The sequence below is a fragment of the Cucumis melo genome, chromosome 6, assembly GCF_025177605.1.
Source record: "Cucumis melo cultivar AY chromosome 6, USDA_Cmelo_AY_1.0, whole genome shotgun sequence".
Taxonomy (NCBI): Eukaryota; Viridiplantae; Streptophyta; class Magnoliopsida; order Cucurbitales; family Cucurbitaceae; genus Cucumis; species Cucumis melo.
In genome coordinates this window covers 36,123,838-36,147,221 of record NC_066862.1, presented here as the reverse complement: position 1 = coordinate 36,147,221, position 23,384 = coordinate 36,123,838, and the positions used below count along the sequence as shown (strand labels likewise).

The window sequence follows — 23,384 nt, the reverse complement described above, 5'->3', positions numbered from 1 at the left end:
TTATAACAATTTGAATTTTAAATTTTATATTCAAATTGTTATTAAGAATTTATCTTTACCATTATTTTAGGAATATTAGGTAAGATTTGAATTCAAATTGACAATACTGTGGATGATATAAAATCTAAATTCAAATTGTTATTAAAATTATGTATTATGTATTATTTAATAAAGTTTTGATAAATATTATGAAATATAAAGAATTCGAACCATTGAATTTATGTTTGCCACTATTTTAGGGGTATTATCTAAAATTTGAATTCAAATCATTATTAAATATATTTATTATGAACTATAGAAATAAATTGTTAATTAATTGATTTAAATCTGAAGAATCTGAAAATCGGGTAGAAATTACCTTCTTCAACAAGAAAATATCATGTTTAGTTAAGATTTATCAAAATTGAATGTTGTTTACAAATACATTGTATTCGTGATCTTTTCTATTATGACTCATTTTTTATCCATCCAAATATACTATATTGATAAGAAATAAATCGTCCTATATAAAGGCTTATAATCGAGTATAAAAAAATCAAAAAAAATTCAAAAAAGTATGCAGCCGACGATTTTGTTATAAATCAAGAGATTTTTGAGATTTACTATTTTTCAATTTGCTATTTACACGGTTAAAAAAAATATCAATGAGCATGGATCAAACATGCAACCTTCGAATCTTCAATTTGATGCTCTCCCAGCTAAGCTATTTCCTCTATATTTAATTGTATAACACTTAGACTTGTATTATTACATCTTCAATTTGAACTAAATATTTTCTTCTTGGATAATTATATATATATATATATATATATATATATATATGTATATGTATATATACATGTATGTATTTTTTTTTTAATTATTTAATTGTTGAAGTAGTTCTTTTATCTCAAACTTTATTTATTATCACTTACTTTAAAATATAATAATTAATATATCATCGAAAAATTTAAATTTTGTTATATATCGTAAATATTTTATTTGATTCTACTATATTTTAAAATGTCCCAAAAATTATTTTCAAAATATTAAATCAAACAACAATTATCCACCTCTCCTTGTCCCTCTCCCAGCTGAGCTTCAATAATGTTAGAAAGCCAGAAGGGTGGATCACAAAGACCGAAAATACAAAAAAAAAAAAAACGAAAAGATAGCATAAAAAGCTATGTTATGAACAACCTTAATTATTACAAACTTTAAGTGACGAAAATCAAGACCCATGCAATTTTAACTGTAGACATGTCAAAGCTTAGAGTAGAAGTACATCACAAAAGAGATGTGATGCAAAAGACATGGAGTGAAATTTCTTCACCACATCCAATTCCACCCATAGTCTCACAGCCCAGCACATAAATCATATTGTTGGTCTTGTTTGAGGGGAAAAGAGAAGAAAGAAAAAAAATTGCGGTGAGCGTGGATCGAACACGCGACCTTCAGATCTTCAGTCTGACGCTCTCCCAACTGAGCTATCCCCGCCTGTTTGTTTTTATGAGCAAAGTCATCCTATATTCACATTACGTAAACGTTTGACTTTTCTTATAAAACCCGTTCAGTGAATGTATTAACTCTGAATTCCAACCTCATTTTTTTTCTGTAAAGGGACCAACAACGGCCACAGGATAACGAGGCAGCCGTATACGGAACAATCGATAACATCTCACTCACACTCACTCCAGATAATCAATAATCCATCATGAATTTCTTCTTCACGTCTCAGATTTCAAACCCTGCTTCCTAATACTTCCTTCATTCCCAAATGACAAGTTTCATCAGATTTTCTACCTTCAACATACTACACAACAATTTTTGCAACAAACCCACCAAATTCAATCCTCTTCCCCCTCCCAAGGTTGTCATCTACAATCCAAGTGGGCTTCGTTTGAGGTTTTATGGACGGAGATTGTTCTTTCCGGGTGGTGGTTGGGTTGAACAACGGGTTTTTGGAAAACATAGAGGGTTTAAGGGAAAAAGAGGGCGGCTAATTGTTGCAAGGTTTAATCAGGGTTTTGGGTTTAACGGCGGCGGCGGTGACGGCGGAGACGATGGGGCAACTGCAAGGCTTCTGGGTAATATTGCTTTGGCTGCTGGCTTAACTTACCTTTCGGTGACAGGGCAGCTTGGCTGGGTTTTGGATGCCATTGTTTCCATTTGGGTATGTATTCTTCTTCTTCTTCTCTGTTTCTCTGCTTTTGATTCGGGAGTTTAAGATCTATTTTTTCTCTTTGGAAAACTGGGTGAAATGTGCTTGATTTTAGCAGTTTTAGTTTTAGTGATTATTGATGAACATTTAAATGACGCTGTACTTTTACTTCCAATGTGCTCTTTTTATTTTAATTTAGCTGGTATTATCACTTCTGGGTTCAATATTCATTTCGCCATTTATCTTATTAAGACAATAAGATCCTCGGCATGTCTTAAAAATGGTGGGTTCACCAATCTTGTATAGAAAATTCAAATTTTGTTTTGGATTGAATATCAAATTACTGATTCACCCAAAAACTTAAACTAATGAACTGATGATTTAATTGTATCTATTCTTTAGCCATCGCTGTAACTAGTTCTTATTTCGGATTTCTTAACATTTCCAACGAAACATAGAATTTTTCCTTTTAGATGTGATGGAAGTGGAAGGGGAGCTTTTCAACCTTACATTAAAGGGCATTTTCTTTTATATTTGTGAAGAATAAAATGAGAATCGTTAGATATTATATTAAATTTATCATTACCTACGAGCTTAAGTTTTTTTTGGTGAATGGATAATTTAAAATACTATCGGAACAAATTGTTTCAGGATGTCTTGAGTTCAAGCCCTTGGAATATTATTTCTTCCCTAATTAATATCTATTTGCTTGGCATGCAAGTGAAGGGAATGTTAGATATTATATTTAATTGTCCTTACTTACTAGCTTAAGCTTTTAGATGATCGGTGATTTAAGAAGAGTTACAAGGATATATAGTATTCTTACAGAGAGGTTGATTGAGAAAGTGTGGCTAACTTCAATCCCTTCCTTTAGATATATGCTATCAAGTTCTTTTAGAATTATAATTAGATGTAATTTTTGTTCATTAACCATAGGAGCTCCTTTCTAAAATTTAGTTTTGTTTTTGGATGAAATATTTCTTTTCTGAAGTTTAGTTGCGTTTTTGGATGAAATATCTTTGATTTGCTTCATCTGGCTCGGGCTTTAAAAACTGGTTTCTAATGGGATTTGTTTGGATTCAAGAACCGATTGAAGATGAATTCCCTTTTGTTTTAGCTTTTAGAGCCTTGATTTGATCTGTTAACATATATGGCTATTCAGCTTGTTGCAGTTCTTGTACCAATTGTTGGAGTGGCCGCTTTTATATGGTGGGCAGGACGTGATATAGTTCAAAGCAATGTTAGTCTTTATTGTATCTTTTGCATTTTCAACCTCAAATCTTGAGCTTATGTAATGACAGACTGCCACTTCTTGTCTTGCATTTGCAGTGCCCTAACTGTGGAAATGAATTTCAAATATTCAAGTAAGTGATCTTGAAAGAACTTGTTTGAGGAGATAACTCGATTTTGAAATGATTAGCACACTTCATTTACATCCATATTACAGATCAACACTAAATGAAGAGCTGCAACTGTGCCCTTTTTGTAGCCAACCTTTCTCTGGTAAATCCCAAGTTTTTATAGATCTTAAGTTCTTATTGTTGTTGGATCATAAACTGTTAGTTTATATTGGTTCGCTTCGTTTTTCTTTTCCTTGTATGTAAGAACATCAAATACTGCATAACTTCTTATTCATTTGTGTATTGATTTGTGTATTGATTCTTCCTTTACAAATTCAGTGGTGGATGACAAGTTTGTGAGGGACTCGGTGACGTTCTCCAAGAAAACTTCTTCCACCTTTGGACAGGCTTTTAGTGACTTTACTTCTCCCAGAAAAGGTAAGATTCTTCCTCGACTATATCCCCCCCCCCCCCCCCCCCCCACCAAACAAATATTTAACCTACTTGAAACTCAACCACCTCTTGTGATTGATTGATTGAAGGGAAGGAAACTTCTGGTGCAGTTGTCGACATAGAAGCAGAAGTAAAAGATGTGGACTGAACTCATCTTGGTAAGCGGTTGATTTTGTTGTTGACCGTAGTCTTAAGATACTTGTAAGTGTTCAAATAGCATGCTTTTTCTTATGCAATGCTTGTGAACCATGGATTACAGTTAGTAGTCTTCAGAAGCACATCAAAATTTAGGGGGACAAGATCAGTTGGTTCAATTGGGTTTGCCAGATTGAATTAATTTTTGACACTGGAGATCTTTGTATATTCGTTATATGTTCTTCATGGGTAGAATTTCCAATTCTGAAACAACTGTAGAAATTTGTGAAATGCCTTCACTTTTTGTATATTGATTTTGATACAATAAGTCTAAGGTACAGGCTTTACTCTATAACTAATAAAGACTGATGGACTACAACATAAACTCTTTGCTTATTTTATTCACACATTGGAAAAGGCACGTTTTTGGATCCCTTTCTTTATTTTTATATACTTGAGGATACCGTCTCGAAAACCCGAGAAGCTAGTGTCTTCCATCTCCAACTTTCTGCTGGAGAGAACAGAGGCAAGTTAGACCAACAACGTTTAAGCCATTCAAACAATAATATGCAGAGAAAAAGAAAGGTAAAGTAATGATCCTTTTTAAATCACATTTTCTTCCAACATGTTGGAATTTTACAGATAAAGACTGACCGGCTCTCAAAGTTGGATTTAGAAAAAATTGAAAGAATAGAAATTTACTAGACCAAGACATGAAAAGAGAGGAAAACTTTTCTATTTACAGACGAGAAATGGAAGATTATCAGGTAAGGGCAAAGATTGTAGCTAAGACTGTCTCAACTCTATGCCGCCTCCCCATCTGTTTGAAGCAGGGATGATACCCTATAGTCTCTATCCAGAGCCCTTCCCGCTTGCTATTAGTGTAAGTATCAATCAATGGCCAATGCAATGTCTTTCTTAGATGTCATTTTTAGCAATATATCGTTGTGAATGGTCTTACTAAGAGCAACTACTGGGTTTGCTTACTAAGAGACTTACGATGAAGCACTTGAAAGTAGGAATGATATTCTCTTACTCTCTCAGACTACTATGCCCAAGACTTGCTTTTCTATTCCTTCTTGATAGAAATCTACTACACATTGAAAGTTTAGCACCATATAGAGAACCTCAACGTTAAAAAGCTTAATCATTAATTTAACCTTTATTATTTTAGAAAATAAACCAAAAGCTTCTTATAACAATTGGAAATTTTTGACCGGTTGGTTCACTACTAAATCTCTTTAGTAATCACTAGGTGTTCGAGATTCAAAAATTATGTCTATAAACACCTCTTTCGTATCTACGTCTTTTTCCTATATTGTTTACTCTTTATGGAGTCGAGATTTAAAAACTAAATAATAATAATAATTTCTAACTTATATTTTTTAATATGACTAGAAATTTAAGTCCTTTTTTACACCGTCAAATGGTTAAATGACTAGAGATTAAGTCCTTTTTTACACCGTCAAATGATTAAACAGATATACAGTGTACAAAATAAAAAATTAAAATACATAAAACGTCCCTAAACTTCGTAGTTTGTATAAAAATACTTCTTTCAAAAGTTTAAAAAATGTTTTTAGCCTTTCAAAAAGAATTAAAAAAATATTTTAGTTAATTTTAGATGGAAACCGTTAAAGTTTTGTTTAAAAAATACTCTTAAATTGTTAAAAAAAACTTTATAATATCCTTGAGTTCTGTAAAAGTTCAAAAATATTCTCATTCATCCAAATTTTACACCAATTTTCTCAACAGCCAAAAAAGAAAAAGTTTAAGTTAAAACTGTAGTTCTAAATTTATATGACTATTAACACATAATGATAGATCACGAACATAACTAATCTCAATAACTATTGGTATAACTGATATATAGCTAATTGTCAATTAACTCATAGTTATAGCTTGATCTATCGACGTGATATTTTTTGACTAGTTATTTTCTTAATATGTTTTAAGAGAATTTTTCTTTAATCTCAATAAGATTTTGTGAAATTTTATATTTTATCCAATGTTTAAAATAACATCGTTGATGGATATAACAAGGTGTTAATTACATAAATCTCAATTTCGATAGATATTTCTTAAAGTTTATAAAAATAAAAAATTCAAAAAATAAATCTAAATTAGTAAACAAGTATTTTATTATTTTTAAAAAAGTAAACATGTTATTTATATTACATTTATATTAGCATTTATATTAGTGTTATTTCGATGTTTATGTTTTACGATTCATAGATTTTTCTACATTGTAATGAAAATTTCACTTCGCCCCTTCTATAGATATTAAACCCATGAAAATATAAGAATATCGATACAAATATATAAAAATTTAAAACTATGGTTTTAACTTAAAATTTTGGTTTTTATATAGAGTATTTTTGAATTTTTGTCTAGTTTAAGAGTATTAATGAAACTTTTCAATAGTTCGAGTGTATTTTCGAAACAAAAATAACGGTGGTTTGAACCATTTTAGAAGTTTAAGGATATTTTTCAAAAATTTTAAAAGTTTAGGAGTATTTTTGAGACAAAGGTGTGATGCATTTTTTATTATTTAGTCAAAAGACAATAAATAAAAAAGAATAAGAGATTTTTAACTTGGTTGTTTCTCTATTTCGTGGCTGTATCTCGGTGAAAAGTAGGGAGTGACACTCCAACACAACAGATCGGGGAGAAGGACGTTATCGATTCATGAAACTAAATCACGAGCAATAAAACCAACATTAAAGCAGCTCATTCCTTCTAAAGGCTAGTTTCCTTTTGGAAGCAAGAACTAATCATATTTTCCCTCGACAAAGTTTTAAAAAAGCCATACCTCTTCCTTCTTGCCTTTAGTGAAGAAATCGTAGGCCCCGTAAAGAACTAAACCCCATCCAGTCAAAGACACAATCACAAACTGTGAATACACATATATGTTAGTAAGATGTGTAGTGATTGTAAAAACCAATGCAAGAAATCAATCAATTCGAAGATTTATATAAGATGGCAGGTAGCATTACTCATGTCCCTGATAATTGTTTCAAAAAGATACATGAGTGTTCTCCACGGGATTATAATGTTCATTCTGCATGTACTCGATTTGTTTAACTAATGTATTACACACTATCCATTACGGTGTCGGAGTATCCAACATGTGTTCAACGCAACAAACATGTTAACCGAACTAAAATGAGTAGGCATCATAATATGATAGGAATGAAATAATCAGAATTCAAATGATAATCAGTTTCAATAACTAAAATAAGCTCACATGTTCTCCTTTCCATCTGGATGGATTAAATGGATCCTCCCAAAAGTTCACCTTCGGAGGTCCATGATGATCTGCAAGGTTACAAAAGTAGCACAAACAAATTACTTGTAGATCCAAGTTCATCAATTATTTCAGCTCTCAAATCTGATAGCAGCATTTAACGTAATGAATCTGAAGTATACTGTAAAGTTATTAGGATGTCGTGCCAAGTTCCAAAGACACATGATTGTATAGCTAGCTACGCATGACAATAATTCTCAGTACCCAAGGTTTGGTTTAGAAAGTTTGAGTTTCAATTGCACAAAGAATACGTTATAAAGTCCAGTTTATGCAACTTGTAATTGGTTTTTCAAGTCTATAAAAGTTGTAAACGATGGAAGTGGAGTATCGTAGAAATGGATTTTTTACCCTTTTGAGTTTACATAAAATTGATATATAAACGTAGAGCACATTGCAAAGAATCAACAAATTCATATATGAGATGAACAATTTCAGAAATCAAGGAAGAAAAACCCAAAGGGAAAATGATCGAGGACACGAAAAATGTGCTCATGGAGCCAGTTCTGCTACTAGTCTAATTCCTAATTCATCGAGTAACGAATAAATAAGCACATAGCAGATTTCTAGTTCCTTCCAATTTCAAAGTTTCTCATCATCCAATCATCAGGTCGGGGTAAAGGACAAACTAAATTACGAACTGTAAACAAAGAAATATTAATGGAAAAGGTTAATACCGGCACCGCCGGCGAGACCGCGCCGATGCTTTAGAGAGGCGAATTGAGGCGTCGAAACTGAGTTGTGAGACAAAACTATGCGGCGAGCAGCCGCCGTCCATGCCGCCATGGCTGGGTGGTGCGCTGTTGGAGAAATTGTGCCGAAAAGAGTTTACCCGTGGAACTTCACAGAAGCCTCAAGTGTCGTTGCATCGAATCGTGATTCGAAATTCGGTAGTATTTATACAAATTTTATTTTTAGTATAGATTGGGAAATTGAAGATTGACTTTTAAGTTCAAGTAGGTGTAGATGTCAATAAACAAGTTCTTTATGGACCTATTAATACCTTTCTTGTTTTTTGAGTGGAACGATATTGGTTTTTAAAGCAGATTTTAATTTGTACAACATAACATAGTGTGAGTTTTATTGATTTTTTAGTGTAATTTTCACTAATTTGCAAGTTAGACATAATGTTTCCACCTACGTATAAACTCTAGTTAGAGTTCGTAATCATTACATTTGAATTAAACATTATATAAATATGAGTATAACTCTAATCAAAGTTACTTATAATTCGTCTGAGATTGGTCCTATGTCTCTTAAATTAAAAAGCGTTATGCAATTGTCACGCCCAATTGATTTAAGGAAAATACTTTGGTGCATTTTAAGATGTAATCATGTTTGTGCATCCTTTTTCATTACTTAGATTAAAAACATTCAAATATTTCAAAAAAAAAAAAAACAAAATTTGCTACATAATAGAATGCGCGAAGACAAGTGTTACCCAAAATGCACCTAAGTATTTTTTTTTTAATTAAATATAATATATCGTCAAGTACTGATAAAAATGTAATTTAAAATATAAAAACTATAAATGCAATCATTATAAATAAAAATGTATGAATAGATATAATGGAAAAATCAACTTTGGTTATAAACTTTCATACCACATTTAAGTGTATGGATAATGTTTGGGGAGAATTTAACCTATACTTTTACTATCTACGTTTAATAATTGCAAAAGATGATTAAGAGTGAAAAAGTTGTGATATAATCAATAAATTCTCTAGCTAACTATAAAGTAAATAACTGTCGTAATAGCTAGATGATTAGCAGAAAATAAATAACACGAGAAGCTTTGTTAACCCAGTTCGGTGAATATCACCTACGTCTCGAGAGCTTTCTCAGCTCAAATAAATAATATTATTATGATTCAAAGTTGTCAATATGAATCAATATAATAAGGAACATTCTTCTTATGTAGATGACTATCTTTAAGTACAATATAACTTAAAGAATTCAAACTTCTCCTGAATCTATGAATAAATTTTCTTGAAGATAAACTCAAACTCCCCCTAAGTTTAGTGTCAATTCTTGATAATTAAATCTTCATTCATATTACTTATCATCAACTTCATCAGTGATCAAGATGTCGAAACTATAGTTAAATAATCACGTTACCTTCTTTAGAACACAGTTCAGCAGCTTTTCTCAACTAATGTGAATCAGTCGGTTTCAATCGACAAAGAACAAGCTCCAGCTCCAAAAATATATATACTCTTTTTCACAAAATCTCGAAAAGATATTAATAAAAAATTCCTAAAAATATGGAAGATCTTTTATCTTTTTGAGTTTAAAAGCTCAACAAATAATAAGAGAAACTCAATAATTCTTTTTGACAAAAATATCAACAAACTCCTCGTTTTTATCAAAAAGAGGAGAATTCTTTTCATGTTCAAGCCAATGCTTCACAGAAGCTTCTCATAGTGCAGATATCAGGAGACAACCACTTATCACTCATATATCAACACACTAGATCAACAAACACATCATAACTTCATTGAGCAGAGTTGTCTAAAGATTATCATTCATTTACCATAACAAAATGACAGTAATAACTATCATATAAGCTCATATGAGCTTCTTACAGCTCCATACAAAAAAAAACAAAAACAATAAACTTCAACTTCTCATTCAGATGGCCCATCAAAACAAATATGCACAAAACTCTTCTCCCTCTTTGAACATAAAAGAAATGTTTATTCTTGAGCCTGATCGGCCGCACTAGAAGAAGGAATAAGAGTCTTGAGATGGCAAACAAGAGAATCGACCTCCAATCTTCTATTAGATAACATATTTATAGATGTTGAAAGAGCTCGAGATTCAGTCGTGAGAGTGTTGATGATTCTTGAAGCTAAATCACAAGGAACAAAAAATCCTTCAGCAGAGTCATCTATATCATACATACGAGGGTTTCTAGAGGGTCTCATACCATGTTCTAAGTCAGGAACATTACTACCTTGAAATAGTTTATAACTCAAATACAAGGTCTTCGGATCAGAACCAAGGGCATCATTAGCAGTCAAGATATCAGCATTCAAATGAATTAGTAAGCTTAAGAAGAACCGAGGCAGAGGAATAGAAATCTTCACACCAAACGTTCCAACATGCCTCAACAACTGATTATATATAAAAAAGTCCAACATTGACAGATTCATCATTACATATTTGATACGCAAATGTTCCAAGAGCCACATAAACACTAGAAGCATGCGAGGAAGGGAACCAGTTTGCAATGCCAATCTTATGGAGAATGACATATTTAACACTTAAAAAAATAGTTGGAATCTCATTCACCGGCCAACTGACAATGTTCTTCTAGATAAGACAGATGCCAATTCATCATTAAATAGATATGAAGACTGAGAACCAGACACCACAATGTTTTTCAAAAAACCATTGATGATAGCAGGAGAAATCTTGAACATAGAGTCTCGAATATGGATAGTTTGATAGTCAAGGTTGCTTGAATCATTAAATTCTGAAGGAAAATTCACAATGAACTCCCTAATCAAATGAGGATAAAAGGGACCTACATTGAAAATAGTTTTAGAGAGCCCAGCTTTAACCACCAAATCCATAATACTCAAACACAGTGATGCTTATCAAACACATTTACTTCATCAGCAATTTGCCTCTATACAACATACTTCCATCTCTGAACACTCTCTTCTAAATGAAATGAGATTCTATCCATGGGTACAGATGAAATATTCGGAGGTATTGTTTTTCAACTAGCTTTGGTAATCACCATACGACGTTCCTATTGGGTTTTCTTGGCCTTTGGTTTCGGGTCTGCAGGAGGTGGGTCTGACTCGGATGTAGCGACACTCACATTTGGTTCATCATCAGAAGGTGTATTATTGTCATTTAGTTCAACATTTTCATCAAGCCCATCAGTAGATTGACTCACCAGTTCATATTTAGGAACAGATTCTTGAATATCAACAGGGGGATTCAACACAAAAGACTGAGCAGGAAGGGAATGACCAGTTTGTTCAGGATTCTCATTAGCAGTTGAAGGCTGACCAGGGGTTGGAATGAAAATATTCTAAGAAGAACTACTATCAGAATGTATAGATGGGGTAGGAGAACTAGCTGTAGCCGACTCAAGACATCAGATGGATGAGAGGTCTTTTTAAACAAACCCTATTCTAATACACTAGCTAAAGGTACATCATCCCTCTGATCAGAATACATAGTAGAAAAATGAGACTCAGTGGGAACATGCTCAGATTTGATATTTTCAGGAGCAATTTTAGTAACATTATCATCATACAATGGCACACTCGAACTATCAGAAGGAGATACCTAATTTTTCTCAGAAGGCAATCGGTAGGATCTCCGAAAAGGAGTACTCTTGAAATGATGACTTCTCATTCAAACTCCATGCATGTTGGTTCTAGAGTCAAAACCTTCAGAAACAACTTTAGTCGAGCGAGCTTGATATTTGCCTCTATGAGTGTTCGCTATTTTCAAACATGAGGAACTTCAAGAATGTGAGTTATGATGAACGCGAAGATGAAGGAGTTTCTTGAAGTTGATGGAACATTAAAGGAAAAAGAACCTTTCCGCTTAAAACAACTAAAATTAATTAAATAAACCCTTGAAGACGTGGCCATAAATAAAAGGCCATAACACTTTCTTCACGTCTCATTTATTTAATTTTTTTTTAAAAGAAATAAATCTTGCAAACACCTAAACCAGCTCTCAAATGCTCAAATGAGCTTGCATCCAGTGGTTTAGTAAAGATATCGGCCAGTTGAAGATTTGAACAAACATGCTCGAGAGTAACAATTTTCCCTTCAATAAGTTTCCTGATAAAATAATGCCTAATATCAACGTATTTGGTCCTACTGTGCTAAACATGGTTCTTTGAAATATTAATTGTACTCATATTATCACAATAAAGAGTCATTGTATCCTACTGAATACCATATTCATTAAGCATCTATTTTATCCACATTAGCTGAGTTCATTCACTCTCAACTGTAATATACTCTACCTCTGTTGTAGACAAGGAAACACAATTTTGTTTTTTACTAAACCAGGAAATTAGATTGTTACCAAGAAAAAAAAACATCCTCCTAAAGTGCTTTTCCTGTCCTCTGAACCTCCTGCCCAATCTGTATCACAATAGCCAACAAGAATAGAGTTTGTATCACATAAGTAGAATACTTCAAACTCACTTATGCCATGAACATATTTGATGGTTCTTTTAACAACAGCGAGATGTGAAACTCGAGGATCAGATTGGAAACGAGCGCATATTCCCATAACATAGGCAATATCAAGTATATTAGGCGTTAAATAAAGTAAACTACCAATCATGCTTCTGTAAAGCTTATTATCAACAGTCTCCCATCACTATCTTTGGTAATTTTAACATGGGTAGCAGCTGGAGTCCTCTTTTGCTAAGATTTCTCAAGCCCAAACTTTTTAACAATATTCTTAGCATATTTCTCCCATGATATAAAAATGCCCTCCTTCCTTTGCTTAATCTGAAGTCCAAGGAAACAGAATAATTCCCCAACCATGCTTATTTCAAATTCAGACTACATAATATCAATAAAATTATTGACTTACTCTTTTAGAAATCCACCAAATATGATATCATCAACATATATTTGTGCAACAATTATATATGTTTTAGATCCATTAATAAATTAATGTCTCAGCAGCACCTCTAGAATACCCTTTATGACTAAGATAGATCGTGAGGCGTGCGTTCATACCAAGCTCTAGGTGTTGCTTGAGCCCATATAAGGCTTTATTAAGTTTATACACATGCTGAGGATAAACTGGATCAATAAAACCCTTAGGCTGAGCAACATAGACTTCTTCATTCAAGTACTCATTTAAAAAGGCACTTTTAACATTCATTTGATAGAGTTTGAATTTTCTATTACGCGATATGCTAAGTAGGAGGCGAATAGCTTCAAGTCTAGTTACAGGTGCAAAAGTTTCATTAAAATCCACCCCTTTAACCTGAGAGTACCCTTGCGCAACCAACCTAGCTTTGTTTTTAGTGACAGATCCCTTCTCATCTGTCTTGTTTTTTAATATCCATTTGGTGTCCATGACATTTGCTTCCTTAGGTTTAGGAACCAAAGTCCACACATTATTCCATTGAAATTGTAACAGTTCATCTTGCATAACACTTATCCAGGATTGGTTTCAATCGACAAAGAACAAGCTCCAGCTCCGAAAATATATATACTCTTCTTCACAAAATCTAAAAAAATATTAGTAAGAGATTTCTAAAAATATGGAAGATCTTTTTATCTTTTTTAATTTAAAAACTCAATAAATAATAAAAGAATCTCAATAATTGTTTTTTTTTTTTACAAAAATAGAAACAAAGAGTATTTTTGAATTGAGTGATTAAATTAAAAAATAGGTTGTTTTGGAAAAAAGATCATGTGTTTGACAACCATCTAAAATAAATTTTAGAAAAATGAATTTATAAAATAATGTGGTTTAGGATTAACACCTAAAACCAACTTTTAGAAAAATAAATTTTGTGTGTTTAATGTTTAATCTCCTAAATTGTATGAAACAATTCGACCACCTTTAACTATCCTCACCAACCAACCTTCGATTGGTTAACTATCATCGACCAACTTTCTTTCATTGTTTCTTCGTGGTCGTTACCTATCAACTTTGTTGGTCATTTTTCTGTGACCATTGTTGGCTTATTTTTGTCAATTGTTTTATAGTAACTCTTACCAATCAACTTTTGTCAATTGTTTTTCTATGACTGTCATCGACCAACTGTAAAAAACTTTTTTTTTGTAATTGTCATCGTTTGACTTCAAATAACCACTGTAACCAACCTTTTGTTATCATTTTACAATGACTATCTCCGATCACCTCAAATCGATAATCGTTATTGAACTATATATATATATATATATATACACTACTCTATTACAAATCAAACAAGTTTCTACCTAAAAATACTCTTGAAAACAAAGTTGCCAAACACGCGTGTCTTTCTTTCAAAGAGTTCTTAGAGAAAATGTTTAAATGACAATGTATTTTTTAAAAAACATTTTTTCTTAAATCATTCCAAACGACTCTAACTTTTTCTATTTGTTAAAAGGGCAACAGCAAATTAAACATTAATACATCTAATACATTTTTTTTAAAAAAAAAAAAAGGTCATTAGCATAACCCGTGTAGTCAATATACTAATCCTGCCAAAAACAAAATGCTACTAATCAACTTCTATTTTGTTTCCATCAAGAGAGGAATTTGTTTACAACTTGCTAAGCTAAGGAATTCCATCCATGAAAATATAGGATGCATAGCTTTGCTTTAGAACTTATGATAATGTAATAAAAGTCTATCTACAAAGTACAACTTACATACCTTGTCAAGAAAGGAATCCATTATTCTTGCTATATTATGCTACAATACAATAATAATGAACTGGATTGTGTCTATAGTCGGGAACGGATGAAGATCCTTTTCTTGTTTTGAATTATGTTGGCTGATCCTTTGTCACTTTCCCCTGGCTTCTTCTTCAGTGGTTCAGAGTCCTCATCAACAATCTCTGCAGATGTACAATGGTGTTGGCGTTGCTTCATTTTATTCTTGTTTCCCTCTTTGTCCTCCATCTCTGCCTGCATCTTATCCATCACTAGTTTAACCTCTTCTGGTTTCCTTTCATTCAAAGATGATGAATGGGGCGTATCCTTTAACCCTCCCTGCCTAATCTTATGCACCTGATTCTTACCTACATCATTCAACCACCCCAGAAAGAAACCAAAAATCAAAAACCAAAAGGATTTTACTACTATTAGCAGAATTCAGTAGAGGACTGCCAAAGATATCATCCACAAAAAACCAGGAGACTAATCATTTCTTCGGACAGGAAAGGTACCAGTACGTAAGGAAAAGCCATAGAAAAAGATGAAGTATAGAAATGGATTTTCTTCATTTGAATCAGTAGGGGTGTAATCAGATCAGTTCAGGTCAGGTCAGTCTTTCAACAAAAGCAATTTCACACCAACGTGTAACCAAATTCTTTTAAAACTAAACCAACCAGAACAAAATCTAAAATTGACAATCACATACTTTTTTCCATTCTCATAGTAATCAGAATCCAACATAATTTTAAACTTAACGGATTTTAAATGAATAACCGAAATGAAGAGAGAGAGATCAAAGGTACACAAAAATGAGCTCAAAGTAAAGGAGGCAAACAAAAGAAAAACATCCAAACGAGTAAGACAACCAAAAGATTACAGAAAAAATAAAGAAGAGGCAAGCTAAAGAAAAGCTTCCAATCACGTAAGACAGGACCTAACAGATTATTACAAAAACATCTCCCGCCATCTATTGAACCGTACAAAAAGATTTGGATCTAACCACGGCCCAAACAATACATCACCCAAAAACCTATCAAGTGCTTAAAGACACTGCTATTTCTCCATCTAAAGGCCCTACAAAACAGCAAGCATTCCAACATGCCCACCAAATCTTTTCGTCTCTCAAAAGAGAATGAAGAAGAAACTCCTTGATCTGCAAGACTGCAACCCCTCAAAGAAAAAACTCTGAAGAATAACAGAGGCTGAATCACACTCTAGGGGCTAGAAGATATGGTCAAGGTCTCTGGCCGCCCAATACGCCCACTACAGAAAGCAACACAATGGCCAATCAGAGTTATCTTCCTCAAACTCCATCAACTTGCCACACAAAAAACATAACCTTCTTTGAAATTTTCACCTAGAATCAGTATAGGGAAAACTGGATAAAAATAAACGCAAATCCAAATTTTGGTACTTGTTTTTGAGTTGCTGGAGGAAAATTTAACATTTAGGCCGAGCAAAAATCAACTACTTGGAATGGAACTTCACATAAAGAACAATGATACTTATAACATGCTATTGCAATATCCAACTTCAATTATCTTCCACGCATATTCCTAATCGAAAACAAACGAAATACACTCACAACAACTTTTCATCCTTTGGGGGCAGCAGGGAGGGAAGAAATCCAATAATTCAGATAAAATGAAGATGAGTCGAAAAGAATATTTAGGGGGGAGCGGCAGTAGAAGATCCATACAAAATATTAGAGCTATAGAACACAACACTAGATCAGAACCTGAAGGGCTGAAGGAATTAGGGCTTGTAGTGTTTTTGATGTAATTGAGAAATTGAAAGCACCAAAACTTTGTAAATAATCCACGGAGATATATAAGAAAGAGAGAAGAGAGAGAACCGGAGACGGCCTTGAGAGAGCTGAAGATGGTAGAGTCCAGGGCGAACTTGCCAACGCCTGTGAGAAATTGGAAAATCTTCGACCGAAGGTCACGGTGCTGAGAGCCATCTTTCAGATTACGAATACGGTTGTTTGGGAGGACGTAATCCATCTTATCGGCCGGCGGCAAAAGGAATGAACGGTGAAGCGAAAATATCTGAGCTCCGATAGTCTATCGAGGGTGGTCCGTTGAAAGATTATGTAGCTGTTGGCCTCCCCATTCATGATTCAAGTACCAAAATTTGGCCACGTCGCACGATTTCTCGTTCAATTGGAAAAACCTTAGGTGCAGCCGACTGCACCCATCTTTCGTCCGGTTCAGCTCCCATCCAATTGAAACGTGCCATGTACCATTTTTCTGCTTTCTTAAAATAAAAAATTATTTGTAATGTTAAAAAGTGAAAAATATGTTTGTTAGATGGGATGCACCATTGCTCTCTTAAATTTAACTTAAATCATATTCATAGCCATAAATATAAAAATTATTATGACCCTTGAAATATCACATAGTTTGACCATATCTAACATAGCTTTAAAGTCGCTCTCATCGTGTCGAAATAAAAGTTTATTGTCGTCTAATTGTGTTAGGGTTACTATAGAGATATCATCTTTTAATTTGATAAGCTATAAAAATGTGGTAGTATAATGTGACCGAGCAAAAAGTTAGATTTCATATTTTGAGGGGATAGGTTGTTAATCATAAAGTGCTAAGGAGGTTATTTGTACAAAAATCTCTAAAGATGTATAGGTATTAGGTGGATCTCTCCATCCCTTTCTTAAACCACAAAAGAAGAAAATATTAAAGAAAACCTTTTTTGAAAAATAAAAGTTTGTCATGTCTAATTGCACAAGCATGGTTACGGTTCAAAACACACTCAAATATTTTACCTAATAAAGATAAATGATGAAATGTTTGAGATTTAGGATTTTGTTCTACCACAATGGATGGAAATTTTGAGATTTGGATCAAGGATAGAGAATATACATAAATGTTAGTTTTTCTAAAACATTTTTTTGAAAGACGAAAGTATTAAGAAAGAATCCGAAAGTTTAGAAATATTAAAATGAATTCTAAAGTTGGAGAGTATTTTTTAATAATTTAGTCTTTACTAAAATCACTCCAAAACATGTGGCTTTGATAATTCAAAAAATCAATTTGTCTTTAGGATCAATGTCTATAAACATTGTAAATGTTTCAAAAAAAAAAAAATACGTTTGAACTTTCAAAATGTTCATTTAGAACACTTTAAACATAATTTTCACACAATCACAATTGATTTTTAAATATTAAGAACTTGCGTTTCTACGATTTTAATGAATCATTAAACATTTTAAAATGACTGTCAAACAATACAACAGCAAAGATCATAAACATCAGAGACTAAAAGATATATTTAGCCTCATTATTATTATTATTTCAAAAAACAAAAGCAAACCTTTGAAATCATCAACATACCCATATATTTACAAGAAAAGAAGAGAAGAAAGAAGCAAATGCTACTGCATTTCTTGCAGTTATTGAATCTTTTTTGAGATGCTGTAGTTAGACAGCATTTGTTTTTTGGAAATCCTTATAACTAAAAGCAAAAGAAAGACCTTTGTCTTGCAATTCTCTTAAGTCACCAACCTTTGGTTGGTTCCATGCTAAATTTTGTATGGCTTTGTTTTCTTCAGCATCCCCTCCTTCTAAGAAAGCTCCCATTATTTTCCCATCTTTGATCCAATAACACCCAAACTTTGGCTTTTTCACTACCAGATTCCTGTTTCCGAACAAAACAGTTGTTTCTCCTACATTGTCTCCGTAAAACTGCCATGATAGATCGAAAACGCGCGAGTAGAAGTACGGTAGGTAGTCATATACTTCAACAACCTTTTCCTGTTCCATGATGGCCTCCACAGCTTTCATTGCTGATTTTCTTGCATGATCAACATGTTCAACTCTTCTCCTTTCATTGTAAATCTTCATTGGAAACCAAGCGACATCCCCAATCGCATACACATCATTGACGCTCGTTTTAAACAACCCGTCGGTTTTTATCCCTCCTTTGTTCATCTCAAGCTGGCCTTGGAATAGACCTGTCACAGGTCTTGCACCAACCCCAACTACAACAATGTCAGCTTCTAACTCTCTCCCATTTTTGAGCTTCACCTTTTTTACCTCCCCGTTTGGATCGGCTTCGAGCTCGATCACAGATGTTTCCTTGACAAGTTTAATCCCTTTTGAAGTGTAGTAGCGCTCGTAGAATTCCGCGATCTCTTTGGTAAAGAGCCGGCGCATGCACCATGGATCAGGATACACCATTGTGACATTCAAATTGTTTTGTCTCAAGACAGCTCCAACTTCAAGTCCAATGTATCCGCCTCCAACAACCACTGCTTTTCCGTTCTTTTTTGCTTTCATTGATTCAACAACTTTATCAGCATCCTTAACATCTCTCAAATACAAAACATTTTTGGCTTGATCTCCTTTTACACCAAAATCACTCAGTTTGACAACCCCTGAACCTGTTGCAATAATCAAAGTCCCAAACTTGAAAATTGTACCATCTTCACTTGTGAGTGTTTTGGATTTAAGGGCTGTTTTTACAATCTTTGTGTTGAGGATCAATTGTATCCCTTTCTCTTCATACCAATTGAGGTCCAATCTTTCCCCTCCACTCCCAACACACACATGAAACTGCGGTAACCTCGAGGGGTTCCTTGGAAAGAGATATCCCTTGCTGAGTGCTGGACGTTCGTACGGCGCCACCGATTCCTCCGAAATTATACCGAGCTCCCCTGGTTTGACGCCTCGTCTAACAAACTCCCTTGCTGCATATCCAGCAGCCACTCCACCTCCAAGAATCAAATATTTGAAACAGTTGGGAAAAAAGTAGTTTCCTTCTTCAAGTAGCTCTTTTGCCTCACCAATCTTCTCTACTACAGTCCTTCCATAAAGATAAACAGCCACTGTGAAAAGCTTCCATTTTTGGATTGATCTTTCTAAGTCTTCGACGTCGTCGATCAAGTCCTCTACTTTCTCCTCCCATTGCTCACTTCGTTCAGAACTCGAAGTATCTTCGAGTTCTTCTAATCGGAAGCTTAGTTCTCTTGCTAATCTTTGTAGGACACTCAAGTTTTCTTCAAAGTCTCTGTAACACTTCATCTTTTGGTCAATTCTGTCCCAAATTCCTGCCATTCTTGTAGAAAACAACTGCCCCATGTTCCCTTTCTCCTACAACGTACAACACAAAAATTGATATATGTTTTGATATTTTTATATATAAGTGTGGCATCATTTATCACCTATACAATTGATATATCATGATTTTTTATGGTAGACATTGTTTGTGAGTATTTTTATGATTTTTATGTAGTTGTTTCAATTTTAATGGTTCGTTTTAGATTACATATAAGTTACATTTAAATTGCTATGTCAGTTGTATACTTCATTCCATTTTAGTACATAAGTTAACTAATATACCAAATTTAGAGGGAAAAAATATAACATTTATGTATCAATAGAATTAAATTTGAATTACTTTCATGGTATATCACGAATCGACTAACACTTTCATGATATATTATTGAATGTCTAACAACAAGGATGAAAGAAAAAACAAAAACAAAAAACAAGACAAGACACAGTATGTACCTGGACAAGATAAAAAATTGACAAAAAAAACTGCAAGCCGATCGATCAAAGAGAGAGTCGGGGAAAAAATGAGTATATATTGTTAAAGAAGATTAAAAGGAAAAGAGAATAGGACATGGATGATATAGAGATAGGTTGTTTTTATAAGACAAAAATAATTGAAAGAACAATGGAAGATAAAGAAAGGTATCCAAATGAAATTGTAAAGAAGGAAAGAATGTAGAGTTGGCAACACAATTAATTAAGATATGCAAAATGTTGGTGATGATCTTCTTTCATTTCTCTATACTGCCTTAGTTTTTCCCATGAATTATATTAGTGTTGCAAGGAAACATCTTTTTTTCTTTTTTTTCTCCTTATTCTATTGATTTACAACATTGTTATTTTATAAATTTCTTTATTTTGATCTAAGATATTAGATATAACTAAATAATATTATTTGATAATAGAAATAATAATAGTTGAGTTGTTTAAATATTTGTGATGAGATATTATTTTAAAATGAGTAGAAATTTTAGGAGAAGAGGAAGAAGAAGATCCCAAAGCTTAAAAGGTTTGTATGAAGGGTAGTTTTTGATATTTAAGAAAGCAATCTTAATAAATCAAATGTTTTCCCCACGTCCATGGTTTTTTCTTTTTCTTTTTTTGAATAATTTAGATTCCTAGTGGTGTATTCTTTGTGCAAACTTATTGTTTATGAAGCTTTTGTGTTGTTTAAGTTTTAGTAGGATTATGTATTTGTTGCGTAGAATTGTATTTTTGTGTCATTTGATGTTAATTGTAAGTATGTTGTGTAAAATCGATCCGAAACGAGTGAATTTTATCTTTTAGCTTGTGTAGTTATGTTATCAACTCCCTATTATTCGGATAAATTCTTAAAATTGTAGAGTTATTGAGTCGTAAATACTAGTTTCTTGCCCATACAAACCAAATGATTGCCTCTGTAAACAGGAATTCATAGCTCACTTCAGATTGAGATTGAGTTGTCTATGATCATATCCTATAAAATGTTAATTTATTCAACTAACAATGTTTTAAAGGGTGATTAATCATTTTGCTAACCAGTCTTCTTTTTGTATATGATACACCCTCAGTTGCATATCTCACATGAATGATTTTGTCACTTATCGTTTATATAATACTTACAACTCTTGTAACATTTACAAAGTGGGTCATACTTATAACATTACTTGGATAGGACACCCAACCTTATTCATATGTTATACATACCATTTAAGTTATTGCTTCAACACGAACCACTTGTATGTTTACACATAGATGTTTAAGTTACACAAAATAATTACGGATCTTAATTTATTAGACTGAGTTAATGCAATAAAAGTAATTTGTATACAAACTACGTAATAGATTTAGGATGTCAATCCGAACAACATGCACATTAGATTGATTAGTAAATCTTGGCAACAAATGGAAACAATAGAAAAAAATATTTTTTACAAAAAAAAAAACTCAAAGTACCAACCAACTATTCATGACTGTAGGCAACTTTAAAAGAGATCTTGAAGGCCCTCGTGTCAAGAACACGATCTCTTTTAAAGTTGCCTATAGTCACATTACAAGAACATGCGTAATAGATTGATTAGTAAATCTTGACCGTTCATATTGAAGGCCCTCGTGTCAAGAACACGATTCAAAATTTTAGCTCGACAAACAACGAAAGCACGTATAAAACAACACTCTGAAAAAATTTTAGTATGAAATGACTTTCTTTTTTATTTTTCTTTCTATATATTTCTCTTTGGCATAGGTGCACTGTATTATCTTTCTTGGATTGCGTGTGAATATCAAATACATGGATGGAGTGGTTTAGTTTTTGTATCAAATACCTAATAGCTCGACTTAGACCTTAAATGTGGGCTTTCCATATCTGTCGAATTTTCACGAACACCTTAGCCCTAATGCAAGAAGATTGGTTAATTTCTAGATGTGGGTGTGTGTATTACTTGATCCATATTTCAAATCTAATTTGATTAGTTCTATTTCTAATGGTATACTAACATATGAGATCGGTGGATAGTGGGGATATGATTCTCATTTGCTTCATACACTCTATTTCTCTTTTGCCTTGGTGTATAAGATTTTTTAGCCACCATTTTGATTTTTTTGGATCAAAGAGGAAGGTGGAAGAAATGATTTGTGTGAATTTAGTGTATAGTTAGTACATAGGGAGAATCTTTTACATGTCTAGTTTGTCCTTACATTTTTTTTCATGAATTCTCATATTGCTCTCTATTTAGTGGTTGAGACTTTTTTGAGTTTCGCGGTGTCCATTTGAAAGATAGTAGAGCTTACTTTTATAGTACAATTGTGTTGTGGGACGCTACTCTTTAAGATAAATGTAATAGATGGTCATTTGGATGCATTGTTTAATTGGAGGTGGTTACACTCATTGAATGGAAAGAGTGCATTAACTATTCCAATGTATATATATGTGAGATAAATAGAAAAACGAAATGCACATTTACATGCTTAATAAAAAATAATTTCATGAGATTAAAGGTTTAGAGAAAATACAAAATAAAAATAAAAATAATATAATGAAAGTAGTAATTAATACACGATAAAACAATGCATCTGAAGAAAAAAAAACAATAAGGATTGACGTACTAACAATACAATGTTTGATCTAATGTTATAATAAGACAATTAACAAAAGAAACAAATAGAGAGTAATACAACAAAAGCAACAAAGAGAGAGTAGTAGAAAACGGTAATCTTACCACACATCACAAACTCTAAATACACCCTAATTCGTCGGGGTCTCTTTGCCAATCTAGAAGAAAATTATATATATATATATATATATATATATATAACATATACAATTTTATATGTTAAACTAAAATATTTACAAAGATGTACCAAAATTTCAGATTTCATAGACTCTAATAGAAGTTTATTAGTGGATCAGTACTTACCATTAATTAATAAATTATTACATTTTGTATAATAGTTCAATAGTGTTGTCATTTATAATAATTTCTCTATTTTGGATCTAAAATATAAGTATAGAATACATCCTATTTCTTAATTTAAAATTATTTAGAATCCGTAGTATCTTTTAGAGTAAAAGCGTGTTAATATGAAATT

At 32.7% G+C, this 23,384-nt stretch overlaps 3 protein-coding genes and 1 non-coding gene across 4 annotated transcripts; 1 reads left to right on the top strand and 3 right to left on the bottom strand.

The window, feature by feature from the left end:
- Positions 1–1,403: 1,403 nt before the first annotated feature.
- Positions 1,404–1,476, bottom strand: TRNAF-GAA (transfer RNA phenylalanine (anticodon GAA)). Its single transcript has one exon. It is a non-coding gene; the product is annotated as a tRNA-Phe (tRNA).
- Positions 1,477–1,567: 91 nt separating this feature from the next.
- LOC103493356 (uncharacterized) lies at positions 1,568–4,453 on the top strand. The gene is made up of 7 exons (XM_008454063.3): positions 1,568–2,152; positions 3,303–3,380; positions 3,470–3,504; positions 3,588–3,643; positions 3,820–3,918; positions 4,023–4,091; positions 4,193–4,453. The coding sequence occupies exons 1-6, from the start codon at positions 1,757–1,759 to the stop codon at positions 4,079–4,081; spliced, it is 723 nt and encodes a 240-aa protein (XP_008452285.2). The 5' UTR covers positions 1,568–1,756; the 3' UTR covers positions 4,082–4,091; positions 4,193–4,453.
- Positions 4,454–14,583: 10,130 nt separating this feature from the next.
- On the bottom strand, positions 14,584–16,965 carry LOC103493357 (uncharacterized). Its single transcript, XM_008454064.3, has 2 exons — positions 16,601–16,965; positions 14,584–15,110 (listed from the first exon to the last, which is right to left on the bottom strand). Exons 1-2 carry the CDS (start codon positions 16,749–16,751, stop codon positions 14,815–14,817), a joined length of 447 nt encoding a protein of 148 aa, XP_008452286.2. The 5' UTR covers positions 16,752–16,965; the 3' UTR covers positions 14,584–14,814.
- Positions 16,966–18,002: 1,037 nt separating this feature from the next.
- LOC103493361 (monodehydroascorbate reductase 3, cytosolic-like) lies at positions 18,003–20,402 on the bottom strand. The gene is made up of 2 exons (XM_008454068.3): positions 20,274–20,402; positions 18,003–19,853 (listed from the first exon to the last, which is right to left on the bottom strand). The coding sequence occupies exon 2, from the start codon at positions 19,839–19,841 to the stop codon at positions 18,183–18,185; it is 1,659 nt and encodes a 552-aa protein (XP_008452290.2). The 5' UTR covers positions 19,842–19,853; positions 20,274–20,402; the 3' UTR covers positions 18,003–18,182.
- Between the last annotated feature and the right edge of the window lie 2,982 nt (positions 20,403–23,384).

Bases quoted from the DNA above. Each gene is read 5' to 3' on its own strand.
- LOC103493361 (XM_008454068.3), bottom strand. From the start codon at position 19,841: ATGGGGCAGTTGTTTTCTACAAGAATGGCAGGAATTTGGGACAGAATT.
- LOC103493356 (XM_008454063.3), top strand. From the start codon at position 1,757: ATGACAAGTTTCATCAGATTTTCTACCTTCAACATACTACACAACAAT. The intron at 3,505-3,587 runs GTAAGTGATCTT...TCCATATTACAG, and splicing joins AATGAATTTCAAATATTCAA to ATCAACACTAAATGAAGAGC. The intron at 3,919-4,022 runs GTAAGATTCTTC...GATTGATTGAAG, and splicing joins CTTTACTTCTCCCAGAAAAG to GGAAGGAAACTTCTGGTGCA.
- LOC103493357 (XM_008454064.3), bottom strand. From the start codon at position 16,751: ATGGATTACGTCCTCCCAAACAACCGTATTCGTAATCTGAAAGATGGC. The intron at 15,111-16,600 runs GTTCTCTCTCTT...TGAATGATGTAG, and splicing joins CTCTCTCAAGGCCGTCTCCG to GTAAGAATCAGGTGCATAAG.